This window comes from Acartia tonsa, chromosome 5 (assembly GCF_053477335.1).
Source record: "Acartia tonsa isolate MP-2025a chromosome 5, ASM5347733v1, whole genome shotgun sequence".
NCBI classification, from domain to species: domain Eukaryota; kingdom Metazoa; phylum Arthropoda; class Copepoda; order Calanoida; family Acartiidae; genus Acartia; species Acartia tonsa.
In genome coordinates this window covers 27,185,554-27,202,780 of record NC_137264.1, presented here as the reverse complement: position 1 = coordinate 27,202,780, position 17,227 = coordinate 27,185,554, and the positions used below count along the sequence as shown (strand labels likewise).

At 29.8% G+C, this 17,227-nt stretch overlaps 1 protein-coding gene across 1 annotated transcript in view; it reads right to left on the bottom strand.

Moving 5' to 3' along the window:
* Positions 1-1,756: 1,756 nt before the first annotated feature.
* The window catches only part of LOC145319167 (long-chain-fatty-acid--CoA ligase 1), an 85,623-nt gene continuing 70,152 nt past the window's right edge, over positions 1,757-17,227 (bottom strand). Inside the window, exons 21-31 of the mRNA XM_080161076.1 lie at positions 16,946-17,023; positions 15,323-15,369; positions 11,530-11,582; positions 9,727-9,794; positions 8,439-8,510; positions 7,264-7,335; positions 6,911-6,967; positions 6,541-6,583; positions 6,172-6,209; positions 5,402-5,479; positions 1,757-3,356 (exon numbers count right to left, since the gene is read on the bottom strand). Of these exons, the coding sequence (XP_080017202.1) occupies positions 3,306-3,356; positions 5,402-5,479; positions 6,172-6,209; positions 6,541-6,583; positions 6,911-6,967; positions 7,264-7,335; positions 8,439-8,510; positions 9,727-9,794; positions 11,530-11,582; positions 15,323-15,369; positions 16,946-17,023 (657 nt within the window). The 3' untranslated portion in view covers positions 1,757-3,305. The remainder of the gene's footprint in view (positions 3,357-5,401; positions 5,480-6,171; positions 6,210-6,540; positions 6,584-6,910; positions 6,968-7,263; positions 7,336-8,438; positions 8,511-9,726; positions 9,795-11,529; positions 11,583-15,322; positions 15,370-16,945; positions 17,024-17,227) is intronic.

Below are 17,227 nucleotides of genomic sequence, written 5' to 3'. Positions count from 1 at the left end.
TAATGTCGGGTCAAACATCTCAGTCCATCCGTCCGTACGTCCGTCCGTAAGTTAGGCATGTCCTATCTATTTCAAACTTTCAATGATGATTCCTATAATAGTTTGGTACAAATTAAGAAGCGTAGCAACTTTATAATCGTTACCAGAAAGCCCGTAAGTCCATTTTAAAAAAAGTTAATTTTTAACATTGTTTATTATAAGATTATCCTAATCATCTGATTTTTGGAATAATGAATCTGAGGGCAACAAAATGACTTTAGGACTTCTATGAAAAAAAACACGTTAAAGTCTTAAATTATTAAAAACTAAATAAAACTCCCCAAGCTAATAAAAAGAATAAGATTTCAATAATAATTTTCGTCAAGGTTAAGTTTGATAAATGAAGCAACCCTTGTAATAACAGCAGGTTAACAAGTTAAAAATCAAAATCTTATTAACAATAGCAATTAATGAAAATTTAGAATGAAAAAAAAACCTTCTACGCTTTATCAGTGGTTCCTAAAAGCCATTATAATTTAAACTATTTGGGGCCTTAAAATATACTGTTATATCTTTGTTGTACAAATTCTCAGGATTTATATTTAAAGAAATATTATATACAAAGGAACAGAGACAAATATTAAAATAGTATTAGAACTTAGAATGAATAAATATGAAAGTTAATTGCATTAAATTTAACTGTTTGTCCTGATCTTTTATTTATATACACATAAGATAATTTTCTACTGGATGTATCTGCGTGGTTTATTTGACTTTTTCCAACCTTTTTTTCTAAGAATAATTTTCCCTGTATTAGTTTGAGAATGTTAGCAACTGTTTGTCTATACTTTTACCAACATTTTACATTAGAAACTCTTATAGGATCTTGTTAGTTTGGGTAAATATTCCGTAAGATTCCTCATGTTATATCAGAATAACCTTTAGAAAATAGCTTGAAAGAAACGATCATGACCTCACTATATAGTTTAACTAAAAAAAGTTATAAGTCCATTCTTTGCATTGGCCCTTTCTTTTAATGAAATGAAAAATGGTTTTACTTTACTCTTAGATCAAAAGGTCTTTATTCAAAAGCGTAAAGAAGGGCTGTGTCCCTATATTAGAAAGAAGCTCCCCCCCCCCCCCTAAAGTCTCCTTATATCCCTCTGGTGAATAATTGTGCACACTAAAGCTTAAATTAGGTTTTCGCCGGTAACGATTAGATTATTCAGACCTTTATTTGTATAAAAGCTTCAAATTTAATATTATATATTCTTTTACCCTCATTATAGAGTTAGCCTTTTTTGGTTGTTTTTTTGCCTGTGGCATATCTTGGAAACAGCAGGTTTTAAATGTTATATTATTCCCAATTATTAATACTGAAAATTTCATAATAATTCTAGTATTTAATTTAATATAGTTTACAAATTGGACAAGATCCGAAATTGAAGAGGCTTGAATTTGTCATCTAAGTTAGTTAAAACTGAAAATAGGTTACAACTCTTTCTTTGGTTCTTGTGCTTTATATATATTTAGCATTTACTAATGGCAGTGAACCAAGTCTAACGGGGTATGGGGGTCATATTTTATGTAAAGAAACTATTGCAGTAAATCTTTTTTTTTGCAAGAAATGTTCACCCTTGCTTTGAATATTTGTAGGAATTTCTTTAAAATTTAAAATTATATCATAGTAAGTATAATATTTTTTATAGGACATAAAAACGGACGGACGGACATACATTAATCATAGAGCATAGTGCAACTTTTAAATGTAAATATATTTAATTAAAAAGTTTATTGTTATTAAATACATTGATGAGGAGTATCACATTTATATGAACAATGACATACAATTTACATTCAAAGTATAGAGGGAAGGGTTATTAATGGAAAGATTTCATAGATTAAAGCACAAGTATAATTTTGTTGAATAAATGTTTTAAATATGATAGACATTTGTTCTTAAGCTATATTTGATTTTTTATAATTCTGTATTATTTCCCAGTGTCATTAATATCACACAATTAAATTATGGGTGAAAAAGTTAAGACACTGCTATTTTCAATAGTATAATGATAATTTTCCCTGACAATCTTCAGAGCATTACAAGCAGACTGACTGACCAATTGATCAAAAAATAGATCATTAAATTAGGGGATTCCTCACCAAAAAATCAGAATTTTGTGTGCAATAATAGCTGACAAAAGGTAAGTTTCATTTGTGAAATTTAATGTCTTCAAAAATTCTAGACTGTTCACTCTTTGGTTAAAGGAATCATTAAAGAAAAATAATAAAAAATAACAATATTATCCCTTAATAGAAAATTTAGGAAATAAGTTGAAAAATTGAATCAAAATTATATATATTGCTTTTTAAATAGTTTATTTTACTGATTTTTAACTTTAAGAATTCATAAATTCTCATTCTATTGTTTTTTATTTAATTTTTATTTTATTTTACTTAATACAAATAGATGTAGTGTTAATATTCAGTTAGTACCTGCTAGATAAAATTCATGTGATATTACCATTGAAAACTTTTTGAAAAGTTATTTGTTATGACCTAATACTATATTTTAACTTTTTTTTAGTTTTGCAAAAGACCTTTGCTCCAAACAGGGGTCAAAATCTTTACACTACTTATTTTTTCTCTGAACTTGGAACAATGAATAAAGTCAAAATGAAACTCTACAATTTTTAATAACAGGTAAAATCATTGGCAAATATGGTTTAACATTTTAGTTAGACATTTTACAGAAAGAATCATATTTAGAGTTTAAACTTTTTAAGTTATATATAAGATAAGTTTTTAAAATTAGTTTTATACTAAATTAAAAATTTGTTTTCTAAATTCAATATTCAAATTTAAAATTAAGTAAAATATTCTCAAAATATACTTGAAATAAAATCAAAATAACAACGAGATAAAAAACAAACATTTGATTGAGTGGCGAGCAGAGGGAGTTCTCTCCAGAGGATGTGAAACGAGTAGAAGGTAAAAAATTCAATATTAAGAGGATTGTTACCACCCCCCCTATCACAAGCCACTAATTTCATATTTGTGTTTCAAATAATTTAAGATTCTTTTACACTAACAATCAATGATCTTTAAATTTAAAGATATCAATTACAAAAGGTTGGACCACAAAAGTTAGGTGTACCAATAGACTCAAAAGTTTGAGGTTTAGGGGTAAAAAAAGTTTACATTATAAAGACTAGTAAAAAGAAAAATGTGTCTAATCATAAGATGTTCAAATAAAAACATGGGTTAAAGTAAAAATTATTTCACATTAAAATATTGTTATTTCAATATTTGAATTTGAGTTTTCCTTATAGCTTTGCATACATATCCTCCAGCTGAGGCTTGAAGTATTTCATCAACTAAAATAAATATACTAAATTAGAATATAATTAACTCAAATGAATATGTTATTTAAAGAAAATTAATGTCATAACATAATTTGGGTTTGATTGTTTATTTTTCATAAAATTTATTCCTTTTTGTGGTAAAGCTTAAAAGAAAAGAAATATGCAAATCTTGCGAATTTAGAGTCGTGTTTTTATTTACTTTCAATAATGCTCTTCTTTTTATACAACACACAAATACAATACATTAATGTTTCAATAATTTATTCTCATGGTTCTGCTACAAAAAGGGAAATTTTGTTATGCCAAAAATTTAGTTTTACTTGGCGTTAACAAAACAATTAATCCCCCCAAAATTGTTAATTTTTTGATTGGCATAATACATATGTTAAAACCAGAAGGATCCAGTCAGGTAAATAATTCTAATTTTTATACAACACACGATCAGAAATATTAATTAAGCATAAATGATAAATATTTGTATAAAGCTGCGTTCTACCAAAACTTTATTGTTGAAAACTTATAAGATAACATAAATATTAAACCAATGCAAATCACTGTGGGCTAGAATTGAATCAAGACAAAAGTAAGTGCCGAGCCCTGAGACCTATGTATGGTGAAAATAGACATAAAACCATGATGAGTCCAGGTAAAACCTAAATATTTCATCGGGGGCTTTTTGAGAAAATTAGATTTGAAAATTTCAAGTTCAATTTTCACCCTCTAGAAGTTGCCGCACAATCAAGACAAGAAAAGCAAATATTATTTATTTTAAATTTTGAACACCTTTGCTTTTATAAAGTTCTTCATAAAACCACTCCTGAAGGGAGTTAATAAATGGCCATTTTTATCACTTGCTTTGCAAAGGTCACGAAAATTCAGACTAAAATAAATCATATATATAGAGGTTTTAAGAAGGACTTCATAAAAGCAAAGTTGTTCAAAATTTAAAATAAATAATATTTGCTTTTCTTGTCATGATTATGCGGCAATTTTCAAATCTAATTTTCTCAAAAAGCCCCCGCTGAAATATTTTGGTTTTACCTAGAATCATCATGGTTTTATGTCTATTTTCACCATACATAGGTCTCAGGGCTCGGCACTTACTTTTGTCTTCAATTATAGCCCACAGTGAAATGGAAAGAAATAGGCCAATGTAGTGTAGACATTGAAACCAAAGTTTGAATATGGTCCGTCATTTTGACGAGAAACCCGAATTTTCTTGTAATTTTTTGTAATTCTAATAATATCTCTCATCACGGGATTTATGTACAGCATTTAAAACTTTTTTATAGGGTGTTGAAATACACAAAAATTTCATACATTTGCGTTAACGGTGTTATATCCGTCAAATAAACGAAATATTGAATTGAATATTGATTTGAATTTATTTTGTTTAATAACTTAATAAAAAAGAGTTTTTATGTGCTACTTTGGTAATGAGTAAACCTAAAAGTGCATTTTAATCAATGATAGGGTTGAAAAAAGTTATAACTTGTTTTATAGTTTTTGATCACTAATTTTATATACATTTATCTGATATGTATATCAAAATCAAAAAGAACTATTTTCTTTAAATTTTCATACTTTGCAAAAATGTCTTGGTTACTTTTTGCACTATAGTTGCTCTAAAAAGGATTCTATATCTGATTTTTACATTTAGGATAATAGATTTTATACCAATTATTGTGTTTAAAAAAATTATTTGTTCCTATACCTTTTTTATCATAAATTGTGAAAAACTGCTTTTTCATATGTAAGGTGAAAAAAGTAGCACTAATGAATTTTTTTTTGCCTTAAGTATGTTCTAAACTTATAGATAAACACATTTCATAAAAAGATTTTTTCTAAATAAGTTAATTAAGGCATTAAATTAATTTTGCAAATTAACATTGCAGATTTTTGCAAATAACTTGCAACTATAATTTCTGCGGATTTTCTAATTTACATAGGCGTTTTCTATATATACTCCTCTTTCCAAAAATACCTCACTTGTCAAGATTGGATAAAAAAAATCTTTGTGGTCGAGATTCCATAACTGTGATTCCATAAAGTATTACCTTAACCCTCATGAGTTGTCCAGTGGAGCTTAATAAACCAGTTTGTACGGAAAACAAATTTGGGTGCAGATACACATCCTTAATATTTTTTTGTGTATAAGAGAAGGAAAATTATCATTTATAATATACCTGTTTAAAACCAAATCTTGAATAATAATTTTTCCATATCTTTCAAAGAACCTAATCCATCCTTTATTGGGATTGGAAAGACGATCATTAAGAAAGTGGATGTCCATCGTCCCCTACAGAAAATAGCTTAAAATTATAACACGAACAATTGGTATATTCACTAAATTGCATAACCTAATAACAGTTAGCAAGACCTTAAGCTCCAGACAAATTGACATACAGTCTAACGGTCTAAGGGACATGGTGGTACTAGTACTTTGTATCACAGCTATTTATCAAAATTCCAATATCTATCTATCTTGTTAAATGTGTGATGATACCCTGAAAGTATCAAAATCTGTTGAAACTTTTCAAAACTTAGTGAGATCCCATTTTCTATATATGGTCCATGTATTACCCCCAACCCCCACATAACCCCTTACTTGGGCAATATTTAGATGAAGCCAATGGATAAGGAATTGTATAAATTTAAATGTTTAATATTTAATTATTCTGTCTATTATTTACATGTTTTATCAAAAATGTCATGCACTTGCATTTGCAGCGCTATTTGTCAACATAAATAACCTTGTAAAATATATCATTTTAATGAGGAAGGGAGGTCCATTAACTAGAAAAATCAAATCATAGTAAAACTTTACCTTAACTTGTTCATAATCTTTTAAATCAAATTCTCTTCCTGAAAAAAAAATAAAATGGTTACCAACATAGTTAATTACAGGCCTTATTTCTTTTTATAGTCGAAGCCGATTTAACGACTTTTAGCTTTCTATTTTTTCTATTAAACTTTGGCATGGATTTCTAAAACGTTTCAATATGAATCATCCAAAAGTAAAGTTATAGTGTACAACAACGGTAATACGGACAAACTGACTAACCAAGAAAGATATTATTCTATACCGCAAAAATAATGCAACTTTAAAAATAAGCCAAATCAATAAACAGAATCACATTTTTGATGGCACTTAGGTTTACGTATTCGCTATCAACTATTTGTCATTCAAACTTACCCAATTTTTCTACTTCATTAATTATCAACTTCTTAACCTCCCTATACAACAATAATATATTTGTATTTTGCCTTTTTGTTTGTGTCTTAAAATGAAGATTAATAGCTTATCTATTTTTTTTAGAGAAAATTTCAATATGTATACATTTAGGATAAGGAGAAAAAGCCACCGAGGAGCAATATTGTTCATCATAATTGAAAGGTACATTAACTTATTGTCTTATCTCCATAGATATTGGGTATATCTATTTAATTTGCTTGCATCTGCTAATACCTAGGTGGTATTTGCATACCCATTTAAAAATGATAAACATATTTAAAGATAATATCCATTCTATTAATGAATAAAAAATATTTATATTTATTTTCCTGTTATTACAAAGAGCTGTAAATGATTCATTTGGAATTCTCCTTCTGCCGGCCCAATCCTTTAATATTCATTGTTAGTTCATTCCTTAAAATATCTTCTCCTTGACATTATATATTCCAACCTTATAGAAAAAATGTAAAATAAATTTCATAATAATATCCAAATACAAATTTAAATCACAGCTCTTTTAGACATACACCGACTTAGGTGATTCAAAATGAAAATAACTGTTCTTTAAACAAATACATTTTTAAATGTAATATTATGTTGTAAAATATAATAAATAAAGGCACCAAAAAAATATTTCTTACGGTTTCAACTGTGGCTTTTTTGTTCCAACTCTAACTTTGTTACCTGAACATTTTTAATATCCGGGACCACTATTCCAACTACACAAGATTTTAATGAATCCCCGTGAACAAATACCTAAACATATCAACAATAAATTTAAAGTTAAAGAGAATCATAATTTTATACTTAGTACTTTCACTTAAACCTATTTCTTGACCACAAAACCCATCCTTATACCCCATTTTTTAAATTATTAAAAATTATTTCAAACAAACTTTTGCACAGAACGGACCATAGAAGGTTGACAAGGATTAGATGTAACTTATCGAAATATATTTCTACTTTTGAGCTGCGTCTTTTTTTTGTGGATAGTCTATTTTCAACACTTGCGACGTGTATTATTCTATTAAAAATAATTGGTATGGACCAATATTTCAATTTATGCTTAAAAAATAAACTCTCTCAACCTTTACTCAGCCTACATTAACAATTATATAGATAGGTTGATTTTCGCATGTTCAGGTTCTTCTAGTTGTCTACGTCTATATAGTATCACTTCTGCAAAAGCATTACTTTATCAAATTGAAAAAATCGCCAGTTACAACAGCAAGAACAGACATTTCTCCTTATATTCACTCTTTTAATTAAATTATTTGTACTTCCATAGTATTTGGAAATCAGCACACTCTCGTGGCTTACTGCTACTATACTGATTACGAAATTGAAACAAAGAGAAAATTGTTTGTTTATTTTCTCAAACCTTGTTCTCATTTATCGGATCAAGTTGAAAATATTACAAGGCTGATATCGGTCAATTAATGGGACGCATAGCTAAGGATATCATGGCTTTTGTTGGGTAATTACCCTAGGTTTTGTTTGGTACTGAGTAGTCCTGCAAGGTTAGGGCCCTTTATATCCCCCGCCCCCACCTCTAGGAAAAAATATTCACGCCTTTTTTAAAATGATTTTATAAATGAGGGGGATATCAGTATTCAACTGGCACTTTATGTGAAAGCGGGGATAGAGGAAAGTGTCATATGTGGTGCCTCATAAAAATACGTCTATTATCCACCTCTTTTTTAGGGATTTCTTTCCCCACTTTTCCTCTCATCCTTCCTTTTAATACGTATTCTTATGACGTCACACATGACACTTTCCGCTCACCCGTGAAAGCACCATTAATATATATATATGTATATAGTACGTCTAACGCCGCATATGACTGTACTAGTACTAACCTGTGCGATCATATTGCTTTGTGTGTAAATATTTTCTAATTTTTCTGGGGCCACATACTCGCCTTGGGATACCTAGCACATTCAATATAGATTAGTATATTAGAGTGCAGGGTTTAAATAATTTAGAAACAGATAATGCGTATTGAAGTTGTATCGCTAATGCTTTCTTTTGTCTTTAGACATAGCCTTTTCAAATTCCAGTGCTCTATCCCTGTTCGTAAAAGACTTGCTTATCTATATCTATATTGTTCTATGATTTTCCAAGGTAATATGCCCAAGAGACTTTTTGATTAATTTTTATAATAATAGTAAAAGCAATTATCTTTCCTTTGATTCTTTTTAAGATTGTCTACACTAGTTTATTTATTATGATTGAATTATTATTATGAATGATACATTGCACAGATCGTGCCTCTAATTATAACGATTAATTATTCGTATCCTTCATGCCATCTATTTATGATTTATGTTGATTAAATTCGTTTTGTGTTAAATATAATGAAAAGATTTCCGTGTAATGCTTGTAACTTTTCTGCTAATCATATTAGTGATATATTAATATTTGATTATTGATATATTGTTATGTTATGAAATTAATATTTTTTATATTTGCAGTTTAAGTCTCTGATAATTTTGTAATAAAAAAAAACAGAAAATTCTTGTAGTACTTTCAATTTAACTACTTCGCTTTGTTCATAATAAAGCTTATTGGCAGAAATTCGAACTTAAGTCCCCGTTGGGCTTGACAGAAGTATAATATATCCCAGTAGCAATGCAGAGCTGGATCTTTAAATCATTTTAGTGGTGAGGCAGATCGTGGTGCGCCGAATTTCCGCCAATCACAGCGCGGCATTTCATAAAATGCTGTGCTCTCATTGGTGGAAGGTTGGCTCACCCCGATCTGGCTCACCACTAATATGGTTTAAAGATCCAGCTCAGTACTGTATAGAAAACTACATCATAATTAAAAAGTTTTGGTCCTCTAACTATAATACCAAAAAACTTTGGTATTGTATGGCCACCCTACAATCCTAACTCATACTTAGTAATTCTCCGCCGCAACCACACTAGCCACGAGTCTTTTTAGCAGCTGCAGCCGCTTTCATCACCTTTAATAAAGCAGAAGCCTCGACCGCAACAATTAGCGCAGGCGGCTTCGAGAAAGAATCGACCACTTCTACCCGTTCCAATGTCAGCCGCAGCCAAAATTATAATTTAGCTGGAGCTATTGTGCCACACTGTAACAACAATAATATATAAGTAATAATATTGTCAAAAATCAAATTACCTTAAAAATTTGTTTTTTTCTGTCTATAATTTTCAATGTACCATTCGCTAACCACTCGCCAATATCTCCTGAAGAAAAATATTTAATTTTAAGTATAAAACAAAAGACATGATACCTGTCTGCCTGTATATCTAAAACAGACAGAGTGGAAACTAAAAAAAATAACCTTTTTATTATACTTTTAAATCTCACAAGCACTCTATATTTAATTTACTAGCAACTATGCCCAAGAGACTTATAGGTACAATTAGTAGCGAGTGGTCACCGCATCCCTTTATTTCATTTTTAGTTTTGAAAGAAAGAAAAAATCTAGGGGTGATTTCTCAACCAAAATAATTATAAACCTTCCAATGAACTTCATTGTAAAGGAGAACCATTCGGTACAAATATGAGACTATCTGCTTCTTCTATATAAGTATAATTTTCCGTTTGTCTGAATTGTTGAACTCTGTATTTATTGGTACTGCAATCCGTGTATACTGCAAGATAACGATAAATATTGAATAATTTTAGTATAAAAAGAAATATTTTTATACAGATATGCATAATTATTATTTCTATTAAGATAATCATCTCTTTTCATAGTTTAAGTATTATTATGAAAATGTTTTTTTTTTTTTATTTTAAAGTTTTTCTGTAAAAAGAGTATGTCCATAGGCTCCGATCGCAAACTTAGGAATGTTATATTGTAGTTTCCTGTAGATTCCTGCGACTATGTGTTATAAGTTGGAAGCTTCACAGCAATCCAATTTATCTAAATCATCATTATTATGACATAATTCAAATTGAATTTTTACATAAGTTTAAGTAAATGTAAAAATTCCGTAATAATTTAATTTGAGAGTATTTCAAATTTCTTTCATGCTATTCAGTGGAAGGATTTTATAATTTCAATTATTATTGGCTTTTATAAAAATAAAGTTGTATAAAGCGATGACGTTAAATATTGTGAAACTAAAAACACAATTAGTTCTTTAAAAACACTTTTAAAATTGAAAAATAAGGTTTGCCACACTATGCTGAACACTTTGGCCGACAAAAAAAAGGGATTGATCCCATATTCTTATTTTATTTATCGTGAGCCTTTTCTATAAAACCATAAAATTCATGCGTTTTGTATATAGTGAAACTAATTATATTCGGAGCTGTTTTACTCTTTCTTTTACTTGAGAATTTTAGCATGCCTGTAAGAGTGACTTAAACTGAGAAAAGTTCACTTATAATTAAAACTTAAAAATCATATTTTATGTTATGAATATGATATATCATTAATTTTATTGTGCATTTTTTTAAAAGCGAAGCTTTTATATAATTAGGGTCGGTCCGTCCGTCCGTACGTCCGTCCGTAACGGATAGCTTTTTTCATTAATTTAGGCATGTTAGAATTGTCCTATCGATTTTAAATTTTGCATGGTGATTTCTTTAGTAGTTAGGTACGATTTAGAAAGCGTAGCAACTCTATAATCATTACTAAAATGTCCGTACGTCCATTTTAAACATGTTGATTTTTTTACTTTTTTAACAACAAATTTTTATGTGAACTAATCATCTGATTGATCTGATTTTTGGTATATTGATTCCTGGGACAACAAAGTATAATGTAATAAGCGAAGCAAGTTTATGTTCATTAAATATATATTTATAAATCAACTTATAGAAAAAATATATTTAAAAAATCAAAATATAACCAACTTGTGAATAACTCGAAAATACTTTTGGGTAGAGGTAATGCAAACAGTCGAAAAGAATTAGATAAGATAATATATAATTTGTAAACAATAACTGTGAATTAAAAAATTTTACCCGTATGTAACCATCCCTCTGAGTCAACAACTAGACTTGTTCTCTCTGGTTCCCTATAAAATTATAAATTTATTATATTGAATCAACCAGTACGCCAAGCAAAACCAGCACTTATCTTCCTTTTAAATGGTAGACTATGCAAAGTTTTCATTTCTAAATAAAGGAATTGATTCAAACAAATAAAGGATTAGGTATTCATATATTCTGTTTGTTATTTGTGTTTATGTGTAAATAAATAGTTTGTTCTATTTTTTTTAAGAATCTCCAGGGATGATAATAATACAGTAATTGAAAATGTATGAAACCTCAACAATTGTGATAAATAAATTAACACCTATGTAGATTAAATCTATTGGTGGAAAAGTTTATAAACTAATAGTTTATAATAACATCAACATTTAATTATAAACATTAAAGTTTGTAATCAAACAAACGTCAAAACCAGTCAAAACTTTGTGGATCAATATAATTTTTACATATCAATGCCCACCCTTCTCTCTGGTTTTATTGGTAAGTCATCTCTTCCCCACACAAATCTTGTTCTAGAATTGTCAAACTATATTTAAGAAATAAATAAATGAAGATAAACATACAAAAGCCGCAATAGCCTTCATATATTAGGCAAATATAAAATTAGTTCGAGATATTAAAATCGCAAATAAAGATCGCATAAGGTTCGCAAAGCAAGATATTACATTTGAATCTAACATTAAGATCTTTATATTATGTATATTTCTTTTAAAAAACAGAGTTATCAGATTGTTATATGTTATGTTAATTGGAGATTTTATAGATAAAATGGTTAATTTTGCCCCCAAAAAAGTAACTTATAATTAACACTCCACAGTCATATTTTATGTTTCAATAATAAAGGTACTAAGAAAGAGAGGTAATCAGGCTCCACCAATAAAAATATCCTGGGAGAACTCGGCAGACCTGCTATTGGGTAGAAACTAAACACATTTTGGTATGAATGGCCTTATTTTTTTTTATTTCTTTCCAATAAAAAATTCGGCTATAAACGGTCGAATTTCTTAACTAAAACCCATAGATCAATTAGTTTCCATAGCTTTCAAATTTCGTTCGGACGGGTGTTACTAACAATACCCCTTAACTTTTTATAGATTCATATACATTTTTAAAATTGAAAAAAATAGGAAAACTACTATTAAACTTAGATAATAAAATACGAGTATATTCCCTTTCCATTTTTATAAGTGCAATTTTTATTTTGAAATTAATTGCCACGAAAATGATGCCTTTTTTTATTTTTTTATTTCGTCGGTTCATATATTCTAAGTTGTTGAAGCAATAATACCCTCTAATAAAACAAAACCCTGTATCCGAATATTAGGCATTAATTGTTCTAAATGTTGACGATATCTTAAAGTACATACCACGCACAATCTATTTAATTTTTTAGAAGTATCTTCTGTAAACTAAAGGAATACAGTTTATACTCAGTATTAACATATGATATACCAGTTTTAAGAAACAATTATTCGGTATCTTTTTTAAAGATAATATTGTAGTCTTAATTTTCTCATATAAAGTAAAAATGATAATAATAAAGTAATGTGCAATATTTTTTTGTAATGTTTTAAAAATATTTAAACTACAAAAAAAATCTAATAAAATAGTTTTAGTTAATACTGAATAAACGATGATAAATCCTTTTTAAAACTATCTAAAAGTTCTTTTTAATTTCGACAAATTGTTTTACTATACACTATTCTTTTTGTCTCATAATTCTATTTTTTCAATATGCAGATGCTAGTTAATTAGTGATTTTTCGTGCATTTTCTGTACTTTTTCAAATTTATATAAAAGAATATTATAAAAGCTTGCTTTTAACTAACAAACTAATTACAGTTGTTTTTGTTTTTTAGGGGGGGGGGGAAGAGATATTATCAATTTGTGGTGTCTATATTATGGCGGAACTTATTGCACATAATTTTTTATTACTTGACGCTAGTAATAAACCATGAATAAAATAAACTATTACAAATATTCTTTCCAAAGGAACGTACCAACTTTCCTTGAAAAGTTTATAATAAAATTAATAGTAATGTTATATTTCTTACTAGCGGCTACTCCTCTAGAGGCCTCTAGTGGCACTTTAAATGTTTGGTTTTTTGGTTCAAGTCTCTACGATACCTATCTATGTAGCGTTGAAATCTATTTTTTGTGATTTCTCTTGGGAGGGTGGTGGTACCCTTCCCAAAAATAGTTGAAAACCCTTCCGGGACCTATGATAAGCTACCCTGTTAAAAAGAACCCGATCGGTTCACCGGTTAGCGAGTACAAACACACAGACAAACATCCTGTTACTTTAGTATAAGGATTTGTAGACGAACCAAACAAATGAAAAAGGTAGAGGACAATGCCAGTTGATATATTACAACTTTACCAGCTACAAAAAGTAGAGTAGTTCGTCAACTTCGTTTTTAATTTAAGACCCCTAATTTTTTAGCAAACTTCAGAGACCAGCCTAATTTATAGTCCGGTGTCGCCTCCCTCATATGTACAAATAGTGTGTAAAAGTTTTAACCAAATTTTCAATAAATAAAATACTTCTTAACAAATATATTTTTTTCTCAATTGTTCAGCACTAGTAACATAAGATATTTCTGAAACTTATCCTTCAAAATATTTATTTGGTAAATTGAATAATATTACAGATGCTCCCTTTACTACAGTAAGATCTGATGCATACTCAGATAAAAGTAGGCCGAAAATCTTATTTAAATTATTAATTAGGAAAATAAAATCATAAATAATTTGCGGTGCTTGCTTACATGTGAAGACCGGAGCACCGAAACCCCCCCCCCCCCCCGCTTAGTTTTGACAAAAATCAAAAATAAGGGGGGGGGGGGTAGTTTTTTCACTGTACAACACGCCAGAAAGTTGAGTGAGGTAAATCAAGTAAATCCAGTATACCAGAGGGGAAACCTTATAACATTTTTTGTTTTGGAGCATAATTTCCTTATTATTGACTGATTTTAGTAATTGATGTATCCCTGAACAGGTAGTCTTAAGGAGAATATATCAGAAGTGTTTTCATGGGGACAGTCCCCATGAAAACACTTCTGATATATTCTCCTTAAGACTACCTGTTCAGGGATACATCAATTACTAAAATCAGTCAATAAATAAGGAAATTATGCCCCAAAACATGAATATCTCGTAATAAGGTTTCCCCTCTGGCATACTGGATTTACTTGATTTACCTCACTCAACTTTCTGGCGTGTTGTACAGTGAAAAAACTACCCCCCCCCCCCCCTTATTTTTGATTTTCTTCAAAATTATGGGGGGGGGGTTAATTCTTTGCCTTGCCGTGCTTTTTTCCTCCTTGCCGTTTTCCAGACATTAAAAAACTACCCCCCCCCCTTATTTTTGATTTTTGTCAAAATTAAGCGGGGGGGGGGGGGTTTCGGTGCTCAAGTCTACCACATGTAAGCAAGTACCTAATTTGCAATTACGTTATTTCTGCTTCTTTTGAAACTCAGATAATTTTCAGTTTGGCTTCTTATTAATCCTGGGTAATCGAGACTAAGAAGGGGGGAGGGGGATGCGCGCGGCGGTAGAGAAGAGAGTTGAAACCACTGGTAACTTTCAAAGCACTTAACTCTGAAATGGATATATTTTGAATTCTATCAAATATATTCACTATACTTCCTTTTTCTTTACTAAACTGAAGGTCAAAGTTTTAGTTCCATTGTCGACATCAGACTATAGTCTAGAGTCATAGAGCAGCTCTACATTTACTAATAAATTTCATTTAGCATATACCTATAATACCCTTGGAAAACATTTGATCCTTTGACACACACTTCACCCTGAAAATATAATCTGATTAAAGATTTGCCCTATGCCTTTAAATATTTTTAAAATGAAAAGTCTCTTTTGATTTTTTAAAAATTTCTCTTGCAGATTATAATAACGTTCCAACATACATTGAACCATATCATATATCATTTCTTAGGCTAGCCTAGAAGTTAGATTTTCACAGGAGCTGCTATTCAGCCAATAACGGATCTATAGTATAGATGTATATACAGACAACTGCCTCCCTTCATTTTTCAAAGACCTCTTTCGTCTGCTTCTAAATTATTTTCTGCTACTTGGCTGTGTTAATATAAGCGATACCATTGGTTGATTTTCAATGGCCCAATAGGAAGGTTGCACAAGACGATTGCGATGGGGAGATACGGTTATTTAACCATTTCTCCCTCTAGTGTTTTACCCTAATCAGCCAATTAATTCCAATTGAAAATGCCGGAAAATTTAATATTTTGTTGGAGTAAAGCTTTTTTTCGTAACTCATGGGGAGTGGGTAAGAAGGGGAGAAAAAAGAGAAGGGGATTGTGAGGAAATTTTCCTTTAGAATTGTTTGCTAGAATCACATTACCCTTTCTCTGAATTTTCATCAGTCAACCTTATTCTTATTAAAAGCGAAGCTTTTTTAAAAGCGAAGCTTTTCTATAATTAGGGTCGGTCCGTCCGTACGTCCGTACGTCCGTCCGTACGTCCGTAACGGATAGCTTTTTTCGTTAATTTTGGCATGTTAGAATTGTCCTATCGATTTCAAATTTTACATAGTGATTCCTTTAGTAGTTAGGTACGATTTAGAAAGCGTAGCAACTCTATAATCATCACCAAAATGTCCGTACGTCCATTTTAAACATGTTGATTTTTTTTACTTTTTTAACAACAAATTTTTATGTGATCTAATCATCCGATTGATCTGATTTTTGGTATATTAATTCCTGGGACAACAAAGAATAATTTAATAAGCGAAGCAACTCTATAATCAAGTCCTAAAAATGTAAGTATGTCCATAAACATTATCCTGAATCAAGCAGTTTTTCAACAAATTTACTTACAATTTTGCTTTGACTCTTATTCATTTATATTATGATTATTCTGCTATGACACTATACAAGTGTTAATGTCCGTTTGTCCTACTGTTTCAGAGCTTCGCTTTTATGGATGTTGTCATCCTTGTATATTTACTAAAGGCTATGGAAATCCTAACTCTTAGGCTTTCCTAGGAAATTCTATTTAATAGTCTATTGCTTTCTGTGGAATTGGATATTAAAATGTATAGGGTTAAAACCAATATAAGGCCCGGTCTAACAAAACTGGCAATGATCTTATGATTTTATTTTAATATACGTGGGAAAATGTCAGTAATACGATGCTATACTTTATTTTTCAGTATGGCTAAGAAATGTTTCAAAGTCACCGGATATTAATCGGTTTCGAAGTCATACTGGAAAAAAGCTTTTTATTTTAATAATATTTTTTGGTGTTTTCACTCACCCAATTATTTTCGAATTTTATCACTTAAGGGAAGAGCTCAAACCCTGCAGGGAACCTGCTCTTGATTTTAAAAATATGCAAATAATGTACCTGTCCATGTGCTGAATAATATTCAAGATCTGGCACATCTACAAGTTTTATATTATTGCATGGCAAAGGAGGTCCAACCTAAATATGAATTAAATTGTGATTTCTATAGTATTTAGTAGAACAGTTTCTTATTTCTGAATCAACAACCTACTGGCGACTGTGGTTTCAGCTGCGTATAAAGAAAAATCTGGAAGGCAACAAAATGTATATAAAAGGTATGGATTGGCGAATGTTAATATTCTTCGGCAACAGTTGCTGAATACTGCAGCGGCTACCAGGCCA